Genomic DNA, 23721 nt, shown 5'->3' with positions numbered 1-23721 from the left:
TCTACAGGGATTTGTCTGGAACAGTCAAGTAGTATACGAACTGATATGCTGTTAAAAATGGTACTCAGTCCGTTCTCTAGAGAGCCTGAGATCCTGCAGATTAAACTCCAAACATTTGATTTGTGGCTTGTGACTACAGTGCGTTGCCTGGTGGTGAATGCTGATACATGTTTAAATGATTAAAAAGCTGTGTTGCAGCAGGACTGGTGTTAGTGTGATTGACTCCAGCACCCTACCCATACAGACTTCTCCTTACAGAAGTAAAACTGGAATGTGGTCTTATTTGATGTAAAGCAGTCAAGAGCAGATTGCAAGCTACTTCATCCTCACTACAGCTGTGATGGGCACACAGACTGCAAGTGTGATAGAGTTACTGTAGACCAAGGTGAAAGAAAGCTGTTTCTAAAAAAACCTGCCAGATCTAACTACATTTTCTTTTTAGGTTAATTTCTTTTTAAATTAAGAGATCGAAATGATTTCTTAGAATGTTCGTATTGATATGATAACATTTCTCCAGCTTTGTTATATAGTGTACATTTTAGTTAAGGTGAATTTAATTGTGTAAGCTTTTAAAATTGACACTACTAAGCATTTGTAACATCATTGTTTTTGTGTGCTGCAAGTTAAGTAGACTTCAAAGGCATCACATCTCAGTTATTAATCCTTGAAAGTGTTTTGAGGCTAAGAATTTCGATTTTGTTTAGTTGGTACATGGCTGTAATTGGTTAATCACAAAGCACTTTCATGCTTTAGTGAATTATTGTATTCTGTAAAGTAAGCAGTAACTTCGGTTTGATTTAATTGGCTGTTCTAGGAAACTTAACCACTATTTTATTTAAATCTTCTGTCCCTTTGTAAATGTTCATGTTTTACCTAAACAGAATAAAAATATGTATTCAAGGAGTGCTAGATCCATACCCAAACAACTCAGTATTATGTTTCCTTGAGGCAGAAATTAATATTAAGCAACAAAAGGAAAAAAACATGTTATTGTAAACCATGTGCTGAGCTTTGCATTTCATTAAATCCTGGTTGTAGTGACTCACTAGAAACAGGAACATTTTTTTATGGAAGTGCATGCTTGAGCTATACCTACTGAGAATTTGATCGAATTCTTTTTAGTTTTATTCCATTGGGAACAGTTCACATTTACACAGGTTTCTCATTTTGTCATAACCAGGATCAATATGCAGTACGTTATGCAGAGTGCCCAGTCTGCTTTATGGATACTTCCAATTATTGTATGTGTTCTCATTTTACATCTGTTAGCATTTCAAAGGGGTTTGTTTGGGGTTTTTGGATACAAACAATCAGTTCGTTTTCTGAAAAGTGTCAGCTGGCTGTTGTGGAACACATCAAAAGCAATTAGATATTTCCAGAATGACCCAATTTCTGAAACTTGCACACTGAATGTGTTCTCAAATGACTCATTTTAAAAAAAAAATCTGTATTTTTAACAGTTCTGAGTTAAAAATAAAAAGATCACACCAGATACTTTGTTTTCCTTTGTAATTCTGTGTAAGGTTTTCCTAGCAACAAAACCCACAGTGCATATCCAAGAAATATCTTTTTCACTAACACCCAGTCAGCCCAGATATTGCTCAGGATGCTAAAAACATCCGTCCATTTTCTAACTGCTTTGTTCGAAGCAGTGCTAACCACTGTACGACCATGCCACTCTTACAATAAAAGCATGGTTTCAGAGATATATATATACTCTATTAAAACTGAACATCCATTTTGGATGACCTGGAATCTGTGTTCTTTGTGAAGAATAAGCCTTAACTGCAGTTACTTTTGGTGTTTTCTTGTACATTACACTCAGAACTTTGATAGGGTAAAAGCAATGCCATGTAAATTAGTGGTTAGAGCTCTGGAGGGTTGTGGGTGCTGCTATTGTATTTAACTATGTGCGACTGTACAAACTCTGCTGTCGAAATGTGTTACTGGGAGTGAATATTTTTTCTCAGTTGACTTCCCTGGTTCGATAGAATATTGTAACGATCAGTTCTTTCCGGACCCTATGCGGACGACACAATCCGAAGAAGTGAGGAAACACTGGGGAAAAGTCGTGCAGGAATACGGGGCTGAAAACAGGGGGGCGTGTCCAAAGTGCGCTGGTGCACGGGGGAGGTGTGGCCGAGGCAAACAATCCAAAAAGTAATCCATAGAGGGAATCCAAAAACGCAAGAATAAGTCCATAGCCAGGTGATCCATCCAAACCAGGAATTAAAACATGAACCGGGTCGGAACCGGCGGACAGGGAATGGGAACAGAGGTTAAAACCTTAACGGGACCAGGTGCTTCCAGGTCCCGGACTCGCACGGTGCGGAAACCAGACGCAGAGCCAGGATGAACTTTAGCGCCTAGCTTTTAAGGTGGGCTGGGAACACAGGTCAGGTGCACAGAATCAAATCCAAAGTGAAAGAGCCAGAGCGCCCTTAAGGAGGAGGGACTACAATCGTGACAAATATTTAACAAAATAAAATCTTCTGTAGTGGCCAGGTAGTACAGATGGTCTCTCCTCTTTGGTAACTATTCTGTTTTGAACTGGATAATGCAAAGGAGTCCAAGATGTTAAAAAGTAACTTGTGTATTAGACTGAGATCTTTTCAATCTTCCATTATGTCTGTGTATAATTTAAAGTTTTAAAAATTGCTTGAATTTAATCTTGCCAGAACTCATTCCAGCCTTAAACACCCTTTTTTATCTCAAAGCAGCAGTAAGCTGAGGACAAGTCTGCTTAACTGTATGAAACACATTAAAAACCCGATTATAGACTTCCACATCTGAAGAAACATTAAGGCAAGATATGGAGACTGATTACATTACACACTACAGATTGGAAGGGTTTCATAGTGCTGTTAATTTGTACTTAAATCTTCTTCTTTGTAAACCAGTGGAAGTGGGAACTTTTCACCCCAACATTCTAGTCCTGATTCCAGTTCTTGGCTCCACGAAGGATTTCAAACTTGAATTTCTCAGTGAGAACTTCAGTAACCTTTATTAGGGACACAGTGTTAAACATACTTTGTTCATAGCATTTCAACATCCCATTTGATTTTTTTCCCATTCCCTTTTCATGCAAATTAAATCTTAAACCCTTTATATCATAATCTATTTGTGATTCGTGTTATGGAGGTAAATTGAGTTACTAGAGGTAACTCAAGAAGGCCTTTTCACATAAAATCGAGTTTTACACTCAATGGTATAGTGTATGGATAGGCATCTTAGTTGGTAGAAGCATCTTATAGCATCTTTAGTTGGTAGAAGACAGTTGGTAAGGTGACATTTAAATATAGGAAGCTGAGGCTTTGAAGGGACCATTAAACTCTGCTGGTTAGAAGAGCTCTGTTTGCCCCCAAAAGGATAAGGGAGCAACCAATCAGCAAGCCTGTGGACTTGTTTTGGTCTCAGAGAGAGATTTCTGTTTTGGAGCCAGTAACCAGCTTAGCTGCTCAGTGGTATTTACAGTGAGGAGTCTGAAGCAGTTTAGCTAGAGCTTCGACAGAGCTAGGCTTTTGTGTTCTCGTTTTCTTTTTTTCTGAAAGTAAGAATAAATCCCAAATTCATTTTACATCCTTGTGGAAGTAAAATGTCTGAGGCATGCTACCAGAAACAAAGATCCATTACATTACATGTAATCTGCCATACAGTATTTATGTAATGGACTAGAATTTCATTGCATGAAGTGATTGGTTTTGCATCATTTGCATCATATATTTAAATTTGCTAATGACATTTTACAGTACAGTGTGTGCTGTGAGTGTGTTAATTGCAAATACGGGGGTGGGAATGTTTGTAAAATAACAGAAAAATACTTTTTTCTACAACCAAACACAATGCACAAGGTTTTAACAACTATTATTTGCAACACTAGGCACAACAGAGCCCTCTGTGTAAAAAAAACTCAGAAAATACAGAGCCCTCTCTGAAAATCAGATGTAAATGCCTTAAAAGGTTAAAGATGGAATCTGTGTACAATGAAACAAGGATCCTACCCAGGACTAAATCTACTCTCTAAGCCGGATGCTAATGAATGAGAACCAACACTGTATTTCCCCATCCTGAATAATGCATCACTAAACAAGGAAAGGAGTCTTTTAGCCTGTGGATTCCACATATAGGAAATTAGTATTTCCAACAAGATTGGACCACAAGTTTCTTCATATGCAAGAAGGACGTGTCTCTTGTGGCTCGGATACTTCTTCTCTAGTCTTCATTCCTCTTCTCTTTCCTCTTTCTATATCCTCTGTTTATTGTGTGTCTAATTTATCCTGACTGGAGGCCTGCTTTGATTATGACCTGTCTCCATAAAGGCTGGCTTAATGACCTCGCTCAGAATGATTGGTTCATTGTTAAATATTGATGTTCTGAGGCAGACTTGATGGTTAGCCTAGTTAACAATTCATACCACCATTTGGCCATGTTAATTACTTCAAAGACTACTGTGTAACCACTTTGAGAATAGGGTAGGTAGTTAATTACATTTAAGCCACACACACAACATGTGAAGCAAGCTCACCATCACAGGGATTATGCCCTGCAATGCAGGTCTCCATTCATACAGTTGGGTGGACTGGAGAATTCGGGGTGTAGTACCAACAGTTATGAGTCTAGAGGTTTACTCACCACTCTAGCTGACCCCACAGAATACGGTATGGGGTGGAAAATCCATGTATTTGAAGACCCTGTACTTATTTTCCCCAGTTACTGTGAAATTTGGTACTATAATGTGATTCTAAACTTTGTGAATATATTTATAGAGGCACAGTTATTTTGAGTGTTCTGTCAGAGATTGAACAGAGTCATTGCTTTGTATAAAAGAACATTTAAATGAGGAAGTTGGAAATATTGTATTTGTTCAGGGTGAAAAACAGTTATGAAAAGGTATCCAAAGTGCTTAACAGGCTGCACTGTATTAAAAAATCTCTCTCATCTATTAAAGCAGGACATTGAAATGTATTTGGCACAGGTTCAAATTGTTGCGTTCAGACTGAAGAGAACCTTCTGCTCTGCCTTAATTTCACCCTCAGAGAAACTCCTTGTGAGCCTGTCTTCCCTCCTGCTGGAGTCGCTGTGCACCTGAGCAGCCTGTGAGTTTGGGCAGCTGCCAGACTTACGTCCACATCATCAGACTGGCAAGCTGTTGAGACATACAGATCGCAGCATGTCCAGGAAAGCCTTTTAAGATGCTGTGGTACAGTCTTCTAAAATCAGTACATTTTAGGAGTAGGCAACCAGCAAAAAATGACTGGCATGCTTTTCCATTACATGGCTGTATACTAATAATAACGTGATAAGAGCCTTGGGTTGTTTTATAGAATTTATGTTTTGAGTGTTTGGAAGTACTGATAAAGTGTGCAATTGTTTTTTGAGACAAGCTGTACAGAGGATTACAGTATTCATTATTTTTGAATTTGCTGACTTATTTTACCCTGGTAATCACATGAACAGAGGAAGAGAACAAAGCTCAATCATCAGAGAGATCCATTTTCACGCCACTAAACATCAGAAATTATGGTGTTTAAAACAACAGTTTCCCATGTGCACATCAAATGAGTTGCGAGTATTTATCTTGCCATTTGTATTTTGCAGTCATTTTTATTTTGATTTCTTATAAAAGGAGAAGCGTAGAAAACTCATGTATGAATGGTTTTTGTGTCTTCTCTTTATTCCATTGTGTTTTCTTCTTCCTCTGGAATCCTCTCAGGAAAGTCAGATAGTCTTAGCTCCTTTTTCCCAAAGCTTCCTCAGGGCAAGAGAGAGCAGAACAGTCCAAAATGTCATATGATCACAGTGACAAAAACGTGCAATGAACAGTGCAGAATTTGCACTGCAGTTCAATCTGTGATGCGTGTGAGAAATGCCTCAGTTTAGGTACAAAAATTAGCTGAAGGTAAAATGTGCACTTTAAGTATCTGTATATTGGACACAAACTAAGCTGTGTCATCTTGGTCTGCTACTGTATCAGATTGTTGCACTGAAAGAAAGTTAAAAAAAGCCATGTTATTCAGTTTGACAAGAACACAGTGTAAACTCTACATTTCTCATACACAAAAGCTAAGCATTCTAATATTTCAGGCTGCAGTTTTGTGCTTACTTGAGGTGTGTACTGTTGTAATTGTATTTTAGATTAAATGTGTTCACTGATTCTCAATTCAAATACAGTACTAGGCTTATATTCAGCTTTCTTCTTGTTGGTTACAGAATGGATTTTAAAATGAACTTACTTGGAGACACAAAATGCCGTTGCTAAGGTAGCCAGTCATGTGAATTTGATCATTTAACTTTATCACATAATAATGATACAAGTTTAAGATATTGCGCAATATTGAGTAATGCTTTGTAGAATTACATGGTTTTCACCTGTTTCCTAAAGACACAAGTAAATTGTCATTTGGAACTCACATACTGTATATTTTAGAAGATACAGTAAGTGTGGTCGGGCATGGTCATTACTGAGATGGGATACCTCTAAGGAAAACTAGGTTGGTTTTGAAAGTAGAGTTAGTTATATTTAGCTAATTGATAGGTAGGAGTTCTTAATTTCCAACAAGAAATAGTATCCTTTAATTTTGGGTAATATATTGTTAAGTACATAGCATACAATTCTGTGGTCACTTCCACTATATTAGTGGTAGCATGTCATGTTTCTTTCATAAACTTGAGAATTTATGCCTTGCACAACAATTAGCAATTGATGAACATATTAACTAATCAGATTTGTGAAGCAGGACTTGGGTATTCCCACTACAGCATGGTAAAATTATCATACCCAACACTAGATCAGAAATAAGGGAACACTGCATTTTTTCCAAATTTAATCTTCACCATTGATTATATTCTATGCTCCTTAATTAGATATTGAGCAGTGAGCTGTCAGTATGATGAGCTATCCAGAGGAAGCTTTATTGTCAGGGAACCTGGAGGGTGGCAGTGTGAAAAATACCACTGGGCAGAGGAATATGTTCAGGCAGTCCTGCAATTAGACTACAATTGATTTAATCAGCATTTGCCTTAAATAAAGGCCCAAGTCCATAAAAAATAGACTTTTAAGACACTTTCATTATGACCAATCAAGGCTGAGTTCAACGAAAGAGGTGCAGCCTTGTCTGTAATGTTCTTTTAACCCAAGATCATTGATTCATGCATCAGAAAGGCTGGTATTGGGTTGTCCTGCTGCTTTTTTAACAGCTAAGAGGTTTTAGAGGAGCACAAGATGTGTACAGTCCTGTACTTTGATGATCCTAGTCACTGTTGTTCTATTTGTGTCCTAATGTTTCTTCTTAATTATGTCCCAGTCATGAAATTAGAATTCTAAACCTGATTCTAATACAAGATGTTTTCGCAGTTCTCTGGACCACCTTGTAACTTGGTCAACATTTTGGTTTCATGTACACTGCTTTGCAAAACTGTTCAGAACTGTTTTTGCATTTTGTTGCTTTTAATCCTGCAGTCATGATGATTGATATGTTACATACCAACTTGCTCCACACATTCAAAGGAAAAAAAACAAAAAGAAGTCAATAATATGAAAGAAAAATGGGAAAGGCATGAAAAGTTATCCAAAGCAAACCATCGAAATCTAAAGCAAAGAAATCCTTTACTTTGGTAAACCTAAATTAATTTGATGTGCAGACAATTTCAGAATAAAAACACCTGTCTCTGTGAGGTTCCTTGGTCAGGTATTGAATTTCAAGCAAAGATGAGGACAAAGGCAGTCTGGTGATCTGGAGAAGGGTATGTGTCAAAGACTCTGAATATCTCTGTGAGCACAGTCTGCTCAGTCATCAAGAAATGGAAGGAGCACCCTACTGCCCACATGCTGCTTAGAGCTGGAGGAAACTGGTGAGGGATACTACTATGAGGCAGATGACAACTTTGAAAGAGCTACAGGACGAGTTCAGCGGTGGAGAGAGTGGAAAATATGAGCAATACCAAGAAGACTTCACAAATCTAGCCTGTATGGCAGCGTGGCGCGAAGGAAGTTGTTTCTAAAATGAAGGTATCTCAATACCACAAGGAGTCTGCAACAAAGCACCTGACTGATTCTGCACAAATGAGGAAAGTCTGTTTCTGTCTGCTAAAGACTTAAAACTAGGGCAACAATTCACCTTTCTGCTGGATAATGATAAGGCCAAAGCTGCACTAGAGTGGTTTAAGAATAAAAGAGTGAACATCCTGATCTGAATCCTATTGAGAATCTGTGGATTGAAAACTGCTGTCCATATGTAATCCTCGAGAAACTAGCAGTTTTGCAAATCTGCCAAAAAAGAATGGGCAAACAGTGCACCAGGCTGATCTGCAAAGTTGGTAGACTTACCCAAACAGACGTGCAACTGTAATTGTTGCCAAAGATGCTACCAGCAAACATTGAGCTCATGGGTCTGAATATGTATGCAATCTACAGATCTTTTTTCCCCTTAGTTTTTGTTGATATTAACTGACTAATATCTGACTTATTAATAACTTACTTATTTTACCCTTAGAATTAATCAATTTGACAAGTCAGGATTTGAAAAAAATAAGTTTAAATATGTTTATGTACCATTTTGTAATTTTCCAAAATGGACACCATTGTAAGGCTCTTAAAACTTTTGCAAGGCACTCTATAAATATCATTCCTGCTCATTTGTGCTCTCAGGGTTATATTTAAACTAAGCCTCTATGGGTTGACATGAACAGCAAGTTTATTGCACAAAAAATGCTAGAATTGTCCTGAGCGTGTTGAAAGACCATTCGTCTGCCAGAGTGCGCTCAAAGACATCAAGCATTCATGCGCTCTTCATCAGCGTACTGTTGATTTCAGCTCAGTGATGATTAAATCATTTTACTGCCATATAGATCAAGTGTTGCTCAGCGGATCTTGAGTTACAGCCTTGATTTGTATGTACTGTACATATGTATGTGTGCATATTATTAACAGAAAATTTGTATCAAACTGTCTGCCTGTATATCATAGATATGTTGTGCATCAACATACAGTGTTGTAGGTCTTTCTGCTTATGTGGGATAGTAAACTGCATTTAAAGAGGATTTGTGACTGAAAACCTCTAAATACAATGGTGCCTTTGATTTTGTCATTAGAAATGACAGGAGTCACTTACTGTAATTATCTGGGAAAGAAACAGAAAGAATAAAATTAAAAGTACCAAAGATATAAAATTAAAAGTACCAAAGATATGTTAGTAGATATCCAAATCATCTGAGGCCCATCTTTGAGAAGGAATATTTCGTATTTCAGACGAATCATGTTGTTCCCCAATGGCTCACATAGTCATTTCACAAGAGGAAATGTGTTCCTAGCTAAGGTCCAAGAGAGTGTCACATCCCATGAGTATCTTAGAGTACATGACTGTAGGTATGGTACATGGAGGAGCTTAAGGGTGTGTGTGCCAATGGCCTCTGTCTAAGCAGGTGTTCGTGTTGGCTAGCCTGAGCAGAAACTGACTGACCTGAATGCTTTCCCCTTCCCTGCAGTAGAGAGTAACAGTTCACTGATGTGCTTCAATCAACACATACACAATGTTCAGAAGCTACTGTAGACTATTAGGCCTTTTCCGTTCAGTAAGGGTTATGCTGGTGAGGTCACATCCGAAGCAGTGATTACAAACGTGAGTGAAAAGGAAGTGAAACACAAAGGAAGACAGTTGTTTTTTTTTAACAAAACAGTGGACTGGAAGCCAGCTCCATTTGGGAGCTGCTGACTTGAACCGAGTCATGCAGTGTTCAGATGAGACAGAAACCAGATTGCTCTTCATGGCAAGGGTTGTAGATCTGTGTTTGAAATGTAACACAAACAATCTTCCTGCCCTTGGGATCTCATTAAAAATGAGATGGCATGTCTCAGAGAAGTGCATTTTAATATAAAATCTATACGTTCCTTCGCCGAGCGGCAAGAATGGATTGCAAACTGTGCCCCAGGTAGGAAGCGGTGCTGATTTTCAGTGCACACAGTGCGTGAAGGTGACACACCAGTTCTTGTTCTGACAAGGTTACCATCATTATTGCTACCAGGGCCAATAGAGGGACAGGACATGAGCAATACAGACTGGTGCTAAGGTCCTGGCGGTCTTAACTAGAGAAAAGCCACTCTTGGACTGCGCGCAAAGATCGGCTGAATGCAAACCAAGTTAAAACCAGGCTGATTCCCCTTAGACCATACAGTACCTCCATGCCATCAAGTTACTGTCCAAAGAGCCGCCTTCCCTCCAGGACTGCGACCATGCCTTCTGTCTGAGCGGGCCGCAGAGATGCCTGCTGGCCCAGCGTTATCACGCCGTCTCCTCATTACCGCTCAATGTAAATGAGCTGGCAAGCGTCCAGAAGCTCAGCATTTGAATGCAGCACAAAATGGAATCTGCATAATAACACGTGAGCCCATATGTGAGAGAGACAGCTTCGGCATGAGTCTAAGGGACGTGTGCGTGGGGAGGGGGGAATTATAAGGGTCTGGAGGTGGGGGGCTGGAGGGCGCCAGGAAGGGGGAGCAGGAATTATGCGAGAGAAGAATGGAACAGAGACCAAAATGTCAACTGCAACAACATTGTAATGAGCATGTTTCTGGCACTCCTCCTGTCACCTTCTTGCCTCTTTGCTGCTCGAGCCAGTAATCAGGCTCGTAAAGCAGGGCTCTGGGTGGGTGTGACACCACTGCCAGAGCTCTAATGGGCTCCTTTCTGCCACACTGAATCTCTCAGTCTCTCTTCGCTGTACAGGCTGCAAGGCTCACTAATTCATTAGCTCACTTCCTTAAAATTTACCCATTTTAATTCACATGGAATTTAGGGTGTGTTTTCCCATTCCGGTGTGTTTAAGTCATTTGACTCATCCTGACTTGTTCCTATCGGGTAACACATGATGGTGAGTTGAGAAAACACCTACAGTATGTTGTGGCTAAGGGTAATTCTGAATTTGGCAATCCTTTAAAATGTTTGGGAAGCAATTTGTACTGGTGTATAGGACATCACATAGGCTAAACGCTTACCTCAGTATACTGGGAACATGGTAGGTGCCTGTACAAAGTTTTGAATTCCATTATACGAAACAGTGTTTCAAAAATCAAGGACATTAATGCCATCATTTTGGAAAGTTTGGAAGGGGTAGAAGGTGTGTTGATTGGTAAGATTCTTTCACTAACATGGCAAACATACATGGCACTAATATACAGTATTTATGCCTTTTTTAATTGTCTTTATTAAACCACACCATAATTTGGGGGTGTAATCATCTTTTTTTACACCCTCCTTTTGAACATATCTGTTGAAATTTGCTAGTTATCAGTCCATTGTGTTAATTTTTGAAACCAAAATAGGATAGTTGAACTTACTCAGGGGAAAACGAAAAGTAGTTTCACATCATTCCAAAAACAGGCTTTGCATGTGTATACAGTTTATTCAACAGACATTTTGCAGTGAATTAAAGATTAGTTCTAATACTGTATGTGGTGTCTAGGACAGTTACAAGTTTAAGTAATTACTTAATATGTTTAAATTATTCTTAAAAATATAATTACCCAATGTGTGTCAATTTAATATATCTTCCATGGAGAAGGTGCTCCTGAAAATCTTTAAATACAGAAGAGTGGTGCTTTTTATATTGTCGCTAGAAATCACAGGAGTCAGTAATTTATCTGTAAAACTGTTGAACATTACAAAACTGAATGAATGAAATAGAAAATGCTAAAGATATGTTGGTAGAAACCCAAATCATCTGTATACACCAGATATATTTGATCATATATACAGTATATAATGAGTGTATGCACAGTAAATGTCCATAGTCATGTACAGTATAGAGGTACACTCCCTCCTTCACTTCATGTTTTCTACTGCACTGACACTGCACATAAATCTGCCAGAGGGACACACTCAGTTGGTGTTTCTATCACCGTGTACACTGCAGCGAGTGCTCTTGGTAACAAATTAGCAATTGACTACAGCAGTGGCAGCATCTGTAATCATAGCCATTTCTTACCGTTGGGAGTGTTGTGAAGAAATGTGCAATTACTGTATGACTAAGTATTTTGTAACTATTCACTTACCGGTGGTTTCACAGACCCTGATTAGTACTAATCTTGTACTTCCTAATGTTGCTTTAGGTTTATTGCACTGTCATTTATCTTGGTCTGTAAGATCAGCCATTAGAGTATGTGACTGGTTAATTTTTTGGTGACATTTCCTATTATAATAGGCATTTTTGACTTTCTTCCATTGTTGGAATTTGTGACCAAGCTGGCTGTGAGTGTATTAGAAATTAGATGCAGGACATACAGTACATTCTGTGACTACGGCTTATGTCACAGAAGAAACAAAGAGCTCTGCCTGTGTTTAGGGATTGATACAGACACAGATTAAAACAAACTCTACCTCTACTGAAGTTACATGGTGTAAGCTCAACCTGCTACATTTTTGCCACCATATGTGTCTCCCATGGGCACCAGAGCTTGGAAACAGCAAGCAAAAAGACCAGTCAGTGTGACCTTCAATTGAGTCTAAGGCACATACATCATCAGCATGCATATGCTAACATACAAATGCTAATTGAATTAATTAGTGGTGGTTAAGGCTGGCAAAAAGGGACACATAAAAATTACACATGCTAAAATATTTGCTGACTGAGTATTAGATTAATATTTTAGCAGCTAGCATGACTTAAAAATGTAGTTTTTTTCATTAGCATTTTTCATATAGAAACAATGTTGAACATCATTTCTTTCATTTGTTGGTCAATGAAGAGGACCATTTCTTGTATTAATGGTGCACAATCACTGAATGTTAATGAAACAAACCCAGTAACATAGGTGTGATTGTATTATAACGTTTTACATCTTAAATGGGCAACTTGATTAATGACATTTTGTCTTCCCCTATTACTAATTGCTTACACTAATTACTAATTACTTTCCTTTTTGACTGCTGACATATTGTGTGCAGTCGATTCTCAGGAAGCTCATCTTGCTGCAGAGCAAGCCGGATGTTTCCTAGATTTGTATTGCTTTGCAGTAAACTGGGGTTATAATTGGTGGTCATGTTGACACACTGCATTTTCTAGTTCATGGAGGCGATTCACTGAAGCTCGTGGATGTGTTCAAGAAAGGCAGGCACTCCAAGACATCACCGTTATCAGATGGAAAACTATATATAAATCAACGCCCGGTGTAATTTTCCATTTGCCTTAGCTAGATAAAGGAAGATTTTAGATTGTTCTTGGCGTGTCCTCTACTGCACACAAAACGTTGGCAACTGTCACGATTGAACCTGATTCATCAAGAGGGGAGGCCATTAGAAACATTGTCATTCACTGACAGTTTCCACCAGTACTAAGCATTGTTCTGTCTGTCATGATTTAATTCATCTTGGTTGTTGGTGCTGTAAGCTTGAAATTACAGTATTAAATTGGCAAAACATCCACTACAATAAATTCTTCAGATTTGTCTTTCATATTCACTTTTGAATGCAGTATGTCTTTATGCAACATATTTCTTAGTTTCCTTAAATTTATAGTGAATACAGTATATATATTTACACATTGTAGTGAAATGCTTGTGCTACAGTATTTCTGTCAGAACAATCTAGAAATGGAAATTAGCAGCTAGAGAATTTTCTAACTAAATGCCTGAAGCAGAAATACAACACATACTGTATGCACTTAAGTGTTGACCACATTTAGTCCATGTACTTCCCTGCATCTGCTTTAGATTTGATGTGCGGTCTCACATCTTGAGAGTCACGCCAATTTAGAGGATAAATGTCAGGTCATTTATCCCAAAGCTTAAAATCCTGATGTAAAATGTAAGCCATTAAACCCTAATAACCTGCAGAAAATCACTTCACCAAAGAAAATATCACACCAACTAGTTCTGTGTCTTGATTGCCACATTGCATCATGTCTGTTTCTAAAACCCATCAGAAATATATTTCTGCATTGAGACCTTTTCCATGCTTAAATTTAAGTATCTATTTTATATTTTGGGTTAATCTTTCTGGTGTGAAAGCTCCTAGTTTCAGTTGTACCACTACATTGAATCATTCCTTTCAGGAGCTCACTTAGGTTTATGAAGCACTTCATAGTGTATTCTCACAGTTGCCTTTCAAAAGAGGAATAGGATGAGATAAGAATGACAATGTCAATACTGTTATTTGGGTTTTCCTGTAGCATTGCTCAAAAGATCTAAGGTTGGAAGTCATTCAGACGTCTGTTCACTCCCTTGTTAAATTCTTTTGTTTGATTTTAAAAATGAAGCTGTCTGCCCCTCATGGTGGAGTCTATACTGGCTTCCCATGGTGTGTCTTCAAAGGAAATACATAGAGTTAGATAAATGTTAGTGAAACCAAACAATCTGGAAGCTACTGACCTTAAAAGAGGTAGGGGAATGGGAAAAAAATATCGCCCATTGTCACTTTGGCAAAAAAAGTTTGCATTCCACATTATTTAGAGTTTGCCACTGAAATGTTCAGGACAGGTGTAGACGGGAAATGCAGACCAAAAGGTCTGGATTCAGGGAAATATAATTAATTTATTTGGATGATGCTTTTACTCAGTGTAACTCACATCTGCACCTATTTACTGTATGTATTTAGAACAGTCTGAGTGAAGCACCTTACTGAAGGGTTCAAGGGCAGGTTGGATCTTAACCCACAGACACCCATTTCTAAGGCCAGAGCCCTTCCCATAACTCCACACTGTTGAAATGAACTAGCTTATCTGCTGTCTTCCTCCTTTCCATCTACCCTTTTCGCCCTTGATCTCAGCTTTCTTTTCTAGCTTTACATTTTAGCGCGGTGTATGCTGTTTAACCTAAGGTTCACAGCATGCAAGATTTATTGCATGTGTCTACTAACTCTTCTTTCCAAGCTGAAATATTTGCAAGAATAAGTAAAGCTGAAAGACTATTGGTATTGGTAAGGCAGCACTGAAGTAGACACATCGGCAGCATACTGAAAAGAGAAGAAAGAAAACACAACGTTTCGGCTGAGGAGCCTTCTTCGGGAGTGGTACCCAAAGAAGACTCCACAGCCAAAACATTGTGTTTTCTTACATCTCTTTTCAGCATGGAATAAACCTATTACTTGTTCCTTTGCAGCCCATGCATACTGACCCAGCTACCAACCTGAACTACATCTGTAGCATTACAAAAAACTACAAAGCTATATTATTCAGGATTTCTAATTTAATAAGAGTGATTAACAAATGCAAATAATGTCTAATTCTCTTTTACTCTGTTTTTCATAATTATGATAATTAATACTCACTACACTTCCAATAATAATTGCAAGATATTAGAAAAAAATGTATTTTAAATTAAATATCATACCTATCATGTAATTCTTACATTAAAGAATCTCACTTGTACTATTCCTAAATTCTTTACCTTGCATTTATAGGTGTATCTTCTAGGGTAACTATAAAATTCCTAGGCTGATCTTTAAATTTTATGCAATTAATGGAAATATATCTATTAACCAGTACAATCCAAGTTACAGTTTTTAGCTTCAGTTTAGTTCACTGCAACTGCAACTGCAACTAGTATTCACTGCAACTGACATCTGTGAGAAGCTCGGTATCTTTTGGTCACACATACTGTACACCAAAGAATGGATCAGAATTAAGCCAGATAAAAACAACAAAACCTAGGAAGATGCTGAAGTAAAACGAGGAGGCAGTGGCTGAGCCAGACAGGCAGGGTGAGGTCAGGCTGTAGCAGACAGCAGTGGAGGAAAAAATCGAGGGGACAAGGACAATCTTGCCCTGGGCTCACAGATCTCATGTTAAAGGAGCAGGAAATTGCACCTCCATAACAAACTGAGAGAAACTGAATAGCAATTTGTTTCTGCTAAATGGCACGTCTGCTAAATTGAAAATTGGTGAACAGATGCTCATTATAAAACTGAACTCTACCCCCCCCCCCTTTATTAGCATGAGCTTTATTAAAATGAAATAGTTGTGTTTGTAAACCTATTGACATATGGAGATTTTTCACTTGAGTATTTTTACCAATTTTATGAAGAGGAAGACCCAAAGGGTGCATTTTCTTTTATTTCCTTATCATTACTATTATTTTGTACAGTGCATGCTCAGTATTTGTTTCAGTATTATTTTCTTTATTTCTTTTTGTCTGCAACATCTCAGTATTTTGTTTTGCTGCTTAGTTCCTTTTTTTGTAAGTCCGTAAATAGGCCATTATTTCTCCCCTCAGGCTAGAGACGAAGATGGACATGGTGACAAATTTCCCCAGCAGCACTTTTCTAAGGAAACGCCAAGGCTTGTCTTCAAGATTAACAACGATGTGCTTGTAAGAATAACACATTTAAAAAAGACAGAGTTTACGTGTAAGAGATAATGAATTTGAACACTGTATGCATTGGGATAGCCTGATAAATGTTTGTTCTTTTATTTGTGTGATGCTAGGGAGTGTTGTCTTGCCAGTTTCATAAATGCACACCTTCTTCATTTTCTTCACTTTTCCTTTTTTCCATTTTACACTATATGGATGGTGTGTTACAGAAATAATGTGTAAAAGAGTTTAGGCTTCCAGACACAAATCTATAGACAAGTAAAAAGTGAATTGTGATTTTATTGATTTAAAAAATATACCATGTATTGGAATAATGTATAACAAAATTGTAACATTTATACACATTCACATTAGTAACATTGCATCTTCTTAACTGCATGGGTGTATGCCAGTGAGCACAGAAAGAACCCGATCTCTTTCTTCCTCCTCAGACCTCTCTGATGAAGCTTGACATTATTGTCCTTTAATGACTGACCCCAAGCCACACTCATGGCCCACAGCCTTAAAATGTTCCTGCTTTTGAGAAATGGCTTCTGACAGCTTGCTTCTGACAGCTTATACAGTCACAAACAGTGGTTATTTTCCAAAGAGGCAAAGGGTTTTTGTGGAAGTAGTTGAAACAGATTTTGAAAAGCTGTTTTTCTAACATCAGAATGCACTGAACAGATCTACGTGACTGTGGGCTAACCATACAGACTCATTAATGACACATTAGAACATATTGAGCATTTAATTTAACTTTTATGTAGAAGAAAGACTGACGGCTTCTATTGCCCTTGTGACTGAGGTTGAGCTTTGTGAAAAAACAAAGGTTCAGAGTGTGGAGGCATAGTTTTAAGACAGCAGAATCTCACCTTCCTCCCAGAGCTCTGTACAATTTAAGACATCAGTTTAAGGTGTTCCGTCGACTGATTGCACTTGGATCCTTTGTGGCTGTGGAAGCTGGGGACACTGATAGCTTGTTTACTGGCTGAGGGAAGGACGGTTCTGTTCTTGTTTTCTGTCGGTGTTGTGAAACCTGCAGGCTGTTGGGGCTGTACAGCTTTCCTAGCTCCAGGGGTCAGCTGCCATTTCCAGCAGTGCGCAAGAGAGAGTGCATCCAGACTTTGCTTTATCGGGCAGCTGCATGTGTTTGCAGCTAGCTGCCAGAATGGATCTAGGGGATCAGCCACTGACGGCTTCTCCCTGCTAGCCCTTTCTCCCTAAAGAGCAGGAGGACATGCTAGGAATATTAATGTCCTGGAGGGGATAGAGAGGATAGAGGTCCCTTCTCTCCAGTAGTTAACTGTCTCCAGCACAGCCTCGCTTTACAGCAGGTCTTTCAGTGGTTTGCTTGCTTAAACCCCTTGCTAAAAGGTTACTTTGGTGGCTGTTCCTATTATTGATATGTTCAGATTATATTTTCATGTCTGGAATGCACTTTTGTTTTTAATCTTGTTTCAGTATTATTTGCAAAATTATCCAGTAAAAGCATTAAGAGACCACTTTTCCAAAAAAAAATATTGACCAGGTAGGTCTCTTACAAATTCTAACCCTGTCCAGCATATGCTGAATGATTAGTTGTGGTCTTTCTCTTGTAAAAAAGGACTTAAGCATTCTAACTGTAGGTTTCATCAGCGTTTTTTTCTGTTTGGCCTTGCCTTGTGATGTTTTAGTGTCTTGCTCAAGGCTTTTCACTCTTCGTTATATCAGCTTATGTTTTCATTGAACCAGTTTGTATAATGTGAATGGAGATATCTCTTGTTTTTTTTTACACCATTGAAAGTGAAAGTTCCAAACTGAACCATCTCGGATGACATCTTGTTTAAAAAGCCCCTATTAAATAATTTTAACTGATTAAAGATCATTTGGGTTCCCTGGCTTGTGGCCAGATTGTTAGTACCAGGACGAAAATAGAGACTGGCATCCTACTTATTCTTTGTTTAATGTAATTTATAGTCAGTAGAATTGAATTACATCCAAAGAGTAATTGAGTCACATTTGTCCTTATTGCATTAATTTGTAATAATTTGTATTGTAAGAAATTCTATCAGTGTCAAGACCTACAGTACACAAATGAAAATTGTCTAAGCATTTTCCCATTTCAGTGGCAGTTTTAAAGATCTGATTATTAAAAAAAAAAAACATTTACATTCTAAAATTAATTTCGTGCTTTGAAATGCCTGTACCCTCAATTTGTATGTGTCATTAGTTTACCAATGTAATGTACTGTACAGGACATGACAAGATTTTAGATTGAAACAGCAAGACTTTGCTACGTGGGAAATGCATCAAGCACATATCCAGCATATACATTCGCACTGAAGACATTATACAGTAGTCATTTTACTCACCTTATTTTAATACATTGCATTGAATTTGTCGTCGGAAATTAGTTTAATTTTATTGTCAGTGTTTCAGAGGTATTTTGCTCATCTTAACACCCTGCGACAGATTGCATAGGTTATGATCAAAATACTCTCAAAACACAAAAACACACATCACCTCGTTTAGCAAACTGACGTGTTCATTTCTTTGTCTGTCATATTGGGACGCCTCCCACTTCACCCTCTCGGCCCCAGCCAGCAGTTACTAGACTCCCTCTTCTGGGACAATTGGCTTCCGAAGTGCTATCTCAGTTCCAGACAAATGTGCAATTGAGGCTAATTTGCCATCCCACAGTCAGCTGTGTTAGTGTTTATTGAACATGACATAAAGAGGACTTGGGGAGCTGAAAACACCCCCCAGAGAATATCTTTTGAAGAGAAGCCGGAGATGAATGCGTGCAATACAGTTGGGAATGTCCTGTACACCATTATATGGCATTGAAATATATTGCAACATACAGTATATATCTAAATTGGATTTGAGTTAAGGCTTGCTGTTTTTAACAGTTCTCCCAGAATCTAGACCCTTTTAATTCCCCCTAGGCTAGTGTCGCTCTTTTGGTTCTGTACATGGTCACATGGTCAATCAAGGAAAGAGCACATAAGAGCCTGATTAGGGACTAACCGCAGAGCAATTAAGTCTGCAAGACCTTGCTGATAGACGCAGGAGCAATATTTCAATGCACAATTTTATAGCAGCAGCAATATTTTAGCATATCTGATTCTGCAATAATAAAAGGTAAGCCTTTAAAATTACGTTGGTCACACAGTATGCGGCTTTCCACATTTATCATAACACAGCCTCTGCTAGCCAGTTACAGTAGTGCTTCTCTCTTTGGCCTCCCTATCAGCTTTTCTTAGAAATATTAGTTAAGATAGTGTGAAGACAGAGTACCGCACGAATGCAGGGAAGAACCGCTTAAAACATATTTCATTTAATTAAAAATGTAAAACCCACCAATACATGTCCAGAGCAATATACCATGGAGAGGCTTTTAAACATCATTAAAGTTGCATTTAGGTCTTAATCTCCCTGGTCCCCTGGGAAGTGGTCCGATTACCCAGTAGTTTTCATTTGTACATTTTAAATTCTAGATGAGCACCACGTGGGAACAGAATGCTACATTTATGTCAGTATTAGCCACAGTAGACACTGCTTATATGAACTAGATAAGTTAGTGTCATTTAACTGTGGTCAGTGTACATAGTCAGAATTAAAACACACAAAAAAATGAAAAAATGGAAGGTCGGGTACAGGTTTATTTTCTCTTTTTCCTTGTGCCGACATTTAATAATTTCTGAGGACTTGAAGCTTTGATGTCTCTTAAGGAAGGTTCTATAAAATTTACCAGTTAATTAAAACCTGACTGGCCTGGTTTTCAATCCAAACATTAAATATCCAGTACCAATCCTGCCTCTCCAATGAAATAGCAACCTTTGATTTGATATTACGCACATAAAAGAGACTAAAGCAATGTGATATTTTCTCTCGTAAATGAATGGCAGAGAAAACAAAGCCCAAAAAGCAGTTGTTTCCATATGACAGAGGTATTCGCTTGTTTTGGTGTAGATTTGAAAAATATGTGTATATAAGCTCTGGTTTCCTCCCACAGTCCAAAGCTGTCCAGATGGCTTAACATCTGTAAATTGCCTCCTACGTGTATGTTTTCAGCTATATTACTGAAAATGGAAGGCTGGATGGAGATATACTGTATATATAATCAAATAAACTTTCAGGTGCCAAAGTTGCTCAGAAATAAAGATTTTATTCATTTGAGTTCTATAGTGAGTCACTCTTTTTCTTCTGTTTAATACTTGTTTATTACCATTAATTCAGTAAATTATTTATATGAATAACATTACAGCTAAATCTGACCCACAGCTCATTTACACTTTATTTCAGTTTGATAAAGCAAAACCTGCGTACTGTGCATCCATAGTGGGCCAGCTGCACAATATCAAGTGTACAGAAAATAAACTTTGACGGATATCATAGCAAATCCTATCTGTGTAGCTAGACCACATCGTTAAACATTTAACACATTAACTAGGAAAGCATTTAAACATTCGACTTACCCCTTATTTCTAGATAAGCTGTGGGATTTCTCAGTTGTTTTTTCTAAGGAAATACAGTATCAGGAATTTAGATCTGTTTTTCTCTGCTCTGTTTTTTATTCATTCATACGAGAGAGATGAAATTGCTCCACTGTGGCATTCGTTTTTGTTTCGTGTGCGATTAAATATTGGTCTATTGTAGCAAATCTGTACCACGAAATGCATCAACACATCTTGCAAATGGCTGCATATATTCTCATTAACCTGTATTTTAAACAGATCCTCTTGTGTTTATGTGTATTTAGTTCAGTTATACTTTAGATATGTTTAGCTGAAATGGCTAAGTATCCTAATATTTAAGACTGAAGGTTAAGTCAGATGATTCTGAATTTTGTAAGGCCATACGCATTTAAGGTTTATCATCTGTAACTCTGTTCAAATTTTCTTTTTACATTTTTGACCCATTTTTATTAAACACATTTAGAAGTTGTGACTGTTAATTAACTTAAAAAATGATCTGCTAAATTGTTCCCGAGCTCTCTGGTTTTAATGCATTACACTGAAGTGAGTACATCTTTATTTAATCTGTTGTAAGAATCAGTGACCTGATATACCCCCAATTCTTTAACAATTTATCAATTAAGGTCCATCACTGTATAATTACACATCAGGGTGGTTATTGGAGATCTTAGCAGGTTTGTCTCGAGAGACTCGTGAAGACACTAATATAACACACCTGTAATGACTTCCTTTCACTTTGGAAAATTACTTCCATTTCTCTCTTGCTGCGAGACGGAGATAGAAGCAATTAACATGAATGCTTCAGTCACATCTTAGGTGAGAGAGAAATACAGTAGTGTGTCAATGGTTCATTTGTACTTCCTTTTTTTTGCAGTCAATACATGCAAAAAATAAACTTAAAAACAGAAATAGAGCACCATATATTCATCTCAATAGACAGGGGGGATCTGAGCACAAGCTGAAAAGTTTTGATTTCCAGAAGCCTGATAGCCCTATAGTGACATAAATATTTCCAAATGTCCTTTTGTCTCCAGTAGCTGAATACTGTGCCTAGGCATTGAGCTTATACATTTGCCACTCTATTAGTGAGAGCTAACAGTGAACACAAGCGTTTTGAAATCTGGGAAGTGTGTGTAATGAGCCTCACAGCGAACCTCCAGCACCCCACAGTGAGCAACAGGGATGCCTCACGGATCTGTGCCCTCAACAACATTTATTTCTGAAGCCAAGCTCTTTGCTACATGAGAATAAGAGAATATATTGAGTGTAAAGAAGATTTTTAAGTTCTTTAAAGTTCTTGCCTCTTAAACGTTCCAGTATTGCAACTCGTCGCATTCGAAGAATCACCACAGCATAAACATTTAATAAGCCAGTTACGTGTCAAAATCCTTTTTTTTAAAAAAAAAGGGGCATACATTTTAACAAATATTTAACAGTGAATATAAAATCACAGAGAATTCTTAGCATTCATTCTCTTTCCCCTACATACTTTACATGTTTTTTTTTTCAGTCAGTTGTGGCATGACTGAATACTGTATCTAAAGCTCAGAATACTGATTTGTATAATTTTACAATGACCAGCTGCAGTGACATTTTTTTAAATGAAGTTTATAGAAATCATGCAGCTTCTGTTTTCTATGGGGAGAGGGTAGAGTGGGGACTTGGGGTCCACAAGCAGAAGGTTTGTGTATTTCAGGGTCACTTTAGATTTACCTATGAGTTCAGCTAGAACGTGTCAATGCGTGGATTATAAAATGTAAGACCTTGACAATTAAGTAATTATATCATTCAGTATTCAATAAGTATTTTTTCTAATGTTTTCTACTGATGCTACTAAACTGAATTATGTTTCCACAAATAAAAATGAATCCAACATACACAGAAAATGTAATATGAAGCTGTCAATCATGTGGGAATAAGGTCCAAAGTTTACATTTTCATTTAGAACCCTGTGGTTTATTGAAGAGGTTAAAGCCGATGATGAAACTATTGAGGCAGAGTGACAGAGGAGGTGCTCTCTGAGAGCAGAACTGGCTGAGCCTGTTTGCAAAGCTGCCTTTTGACCTTCTAAAGTAATGATGTCTTCCTCAGCAGGTGCAATTGGATAGGTACGATCATATCATAAGACAACTGAGGGGCTCAGACAAGACCCGGCCCTCCAAGGATATCAGTGTGGAGTTAATTGAAGAAGTAAGGCATAAGAGGGTGTGTTATTCACATTCTGAGAAGAGTATAAGGCACAGTGTCCTAGTTTCCGCAAGATTTGTTTTAGACTTTATGTTGAGTGTGTTTCTATTCTAGATATTACGGCGTTAAAAAAGTAACCAAATATCAAATTAATGCCGAAATGTGGCCAAAAACTAATTAACCTGAGGTCTGTTCTTTATAGAAGACAGTGTTCTGTTGACCCATTTTTAGAATCAAGGGTTTCCTCCTGCTTCAAACCCCAAACTTAAAGTTTTATTTGCCTTATGTAGTTCCATTCAATAGTAGAAACACTGCTTTGTTGTTAGAATTAACTAGTACAATGCAAAAGGTATCAACTGACATCAAAATTAGATTCAGGGTTGATTTTCAACAGTGAAGGGCATTTTTGTGAAGTGGTGAGATATGTAAAGAGATTAGACGGCAGACACAACTACTGTAAGAATAAAAGCCTCTCTTCTAGAATGTCAATCAATGATGGTGCCTAATATTTGCTGTTGTCTAAATACATGTTATTTAATCTATCATTTCAGAAATGAAAACAAGTATCAAAATTACAGTCCGATAGTTTAAGGATTATTATGCAGTCTTCCACTCTCTATTTTGGTGGTTGGGATACAGATTATTTCCTTTCTTTTTTAATGGCCTTTCAAAGCTCACTGTTTTTGTTTCTGTCATGTGTCCCTAAATTGTCTGAAAAAATGTATTGATTTTGTGTCATAAATGACATAGTGAATTAAATAAGATTGTTCTTAAAGTGTGTGTGCATTTTGG

The 23721-nt window shown here is 37.8% G+C and overlaps 1 protein-coding gene across 7 annotated transcripts in view; it reads left to right on the top strand.

Moving 5' to 3' along the window:
- The window catches only part of sobpa (sine oculis binding protein homolog (Drosophila) a), a 99406-nt gene that overhangs the window by 47949 nt on the left and 27736 nt on the right, over positions 1–23721 (top strand). For 5 of the 7 annotated variants that reach the window (XM_069178632.1, XM_069178634.1, XM_069178630.1 and 2 more), the window contains exons 5-6: positions 16202–16297; positions 22834–22932. The exons of 1 other annotated variant lie outside the window; for it this stretch is intronic. In XM_069178632.1, coding sequence (XP_069034733.1) covers positions 16202–16297; positions 22834–22932 — 195 coding nt within the window. The remainder of the gene's footprint in view (positions 1–16201; positions 16298–22833; positions 22933–23721) is intronic. One more of the 7 variants, XM_015350494.2, reaches the window with a different exon arrangement.

This window comes from Lepisosteus oculatus, chromosome 2 (genome assembly GCF_040954835.1).
Source record: "Lepisosteus oculatus isolate fLepOcu1 chromosome 2, fLepOcu1.hap2, whole genome shotgun sequence".
Lineage (NCBI taxonomy): Eukaryota > Metazoa > Chordata > Actinopteri > Semionotiformes > Lepisosteidae > Lepisosteus > Lepisosteus oculatus.
The sequence above is the reverse complement of the archived record's forward strand: the minus strand, read 5'-3'. Positions and strand labels throughout refer to the sequence as shown.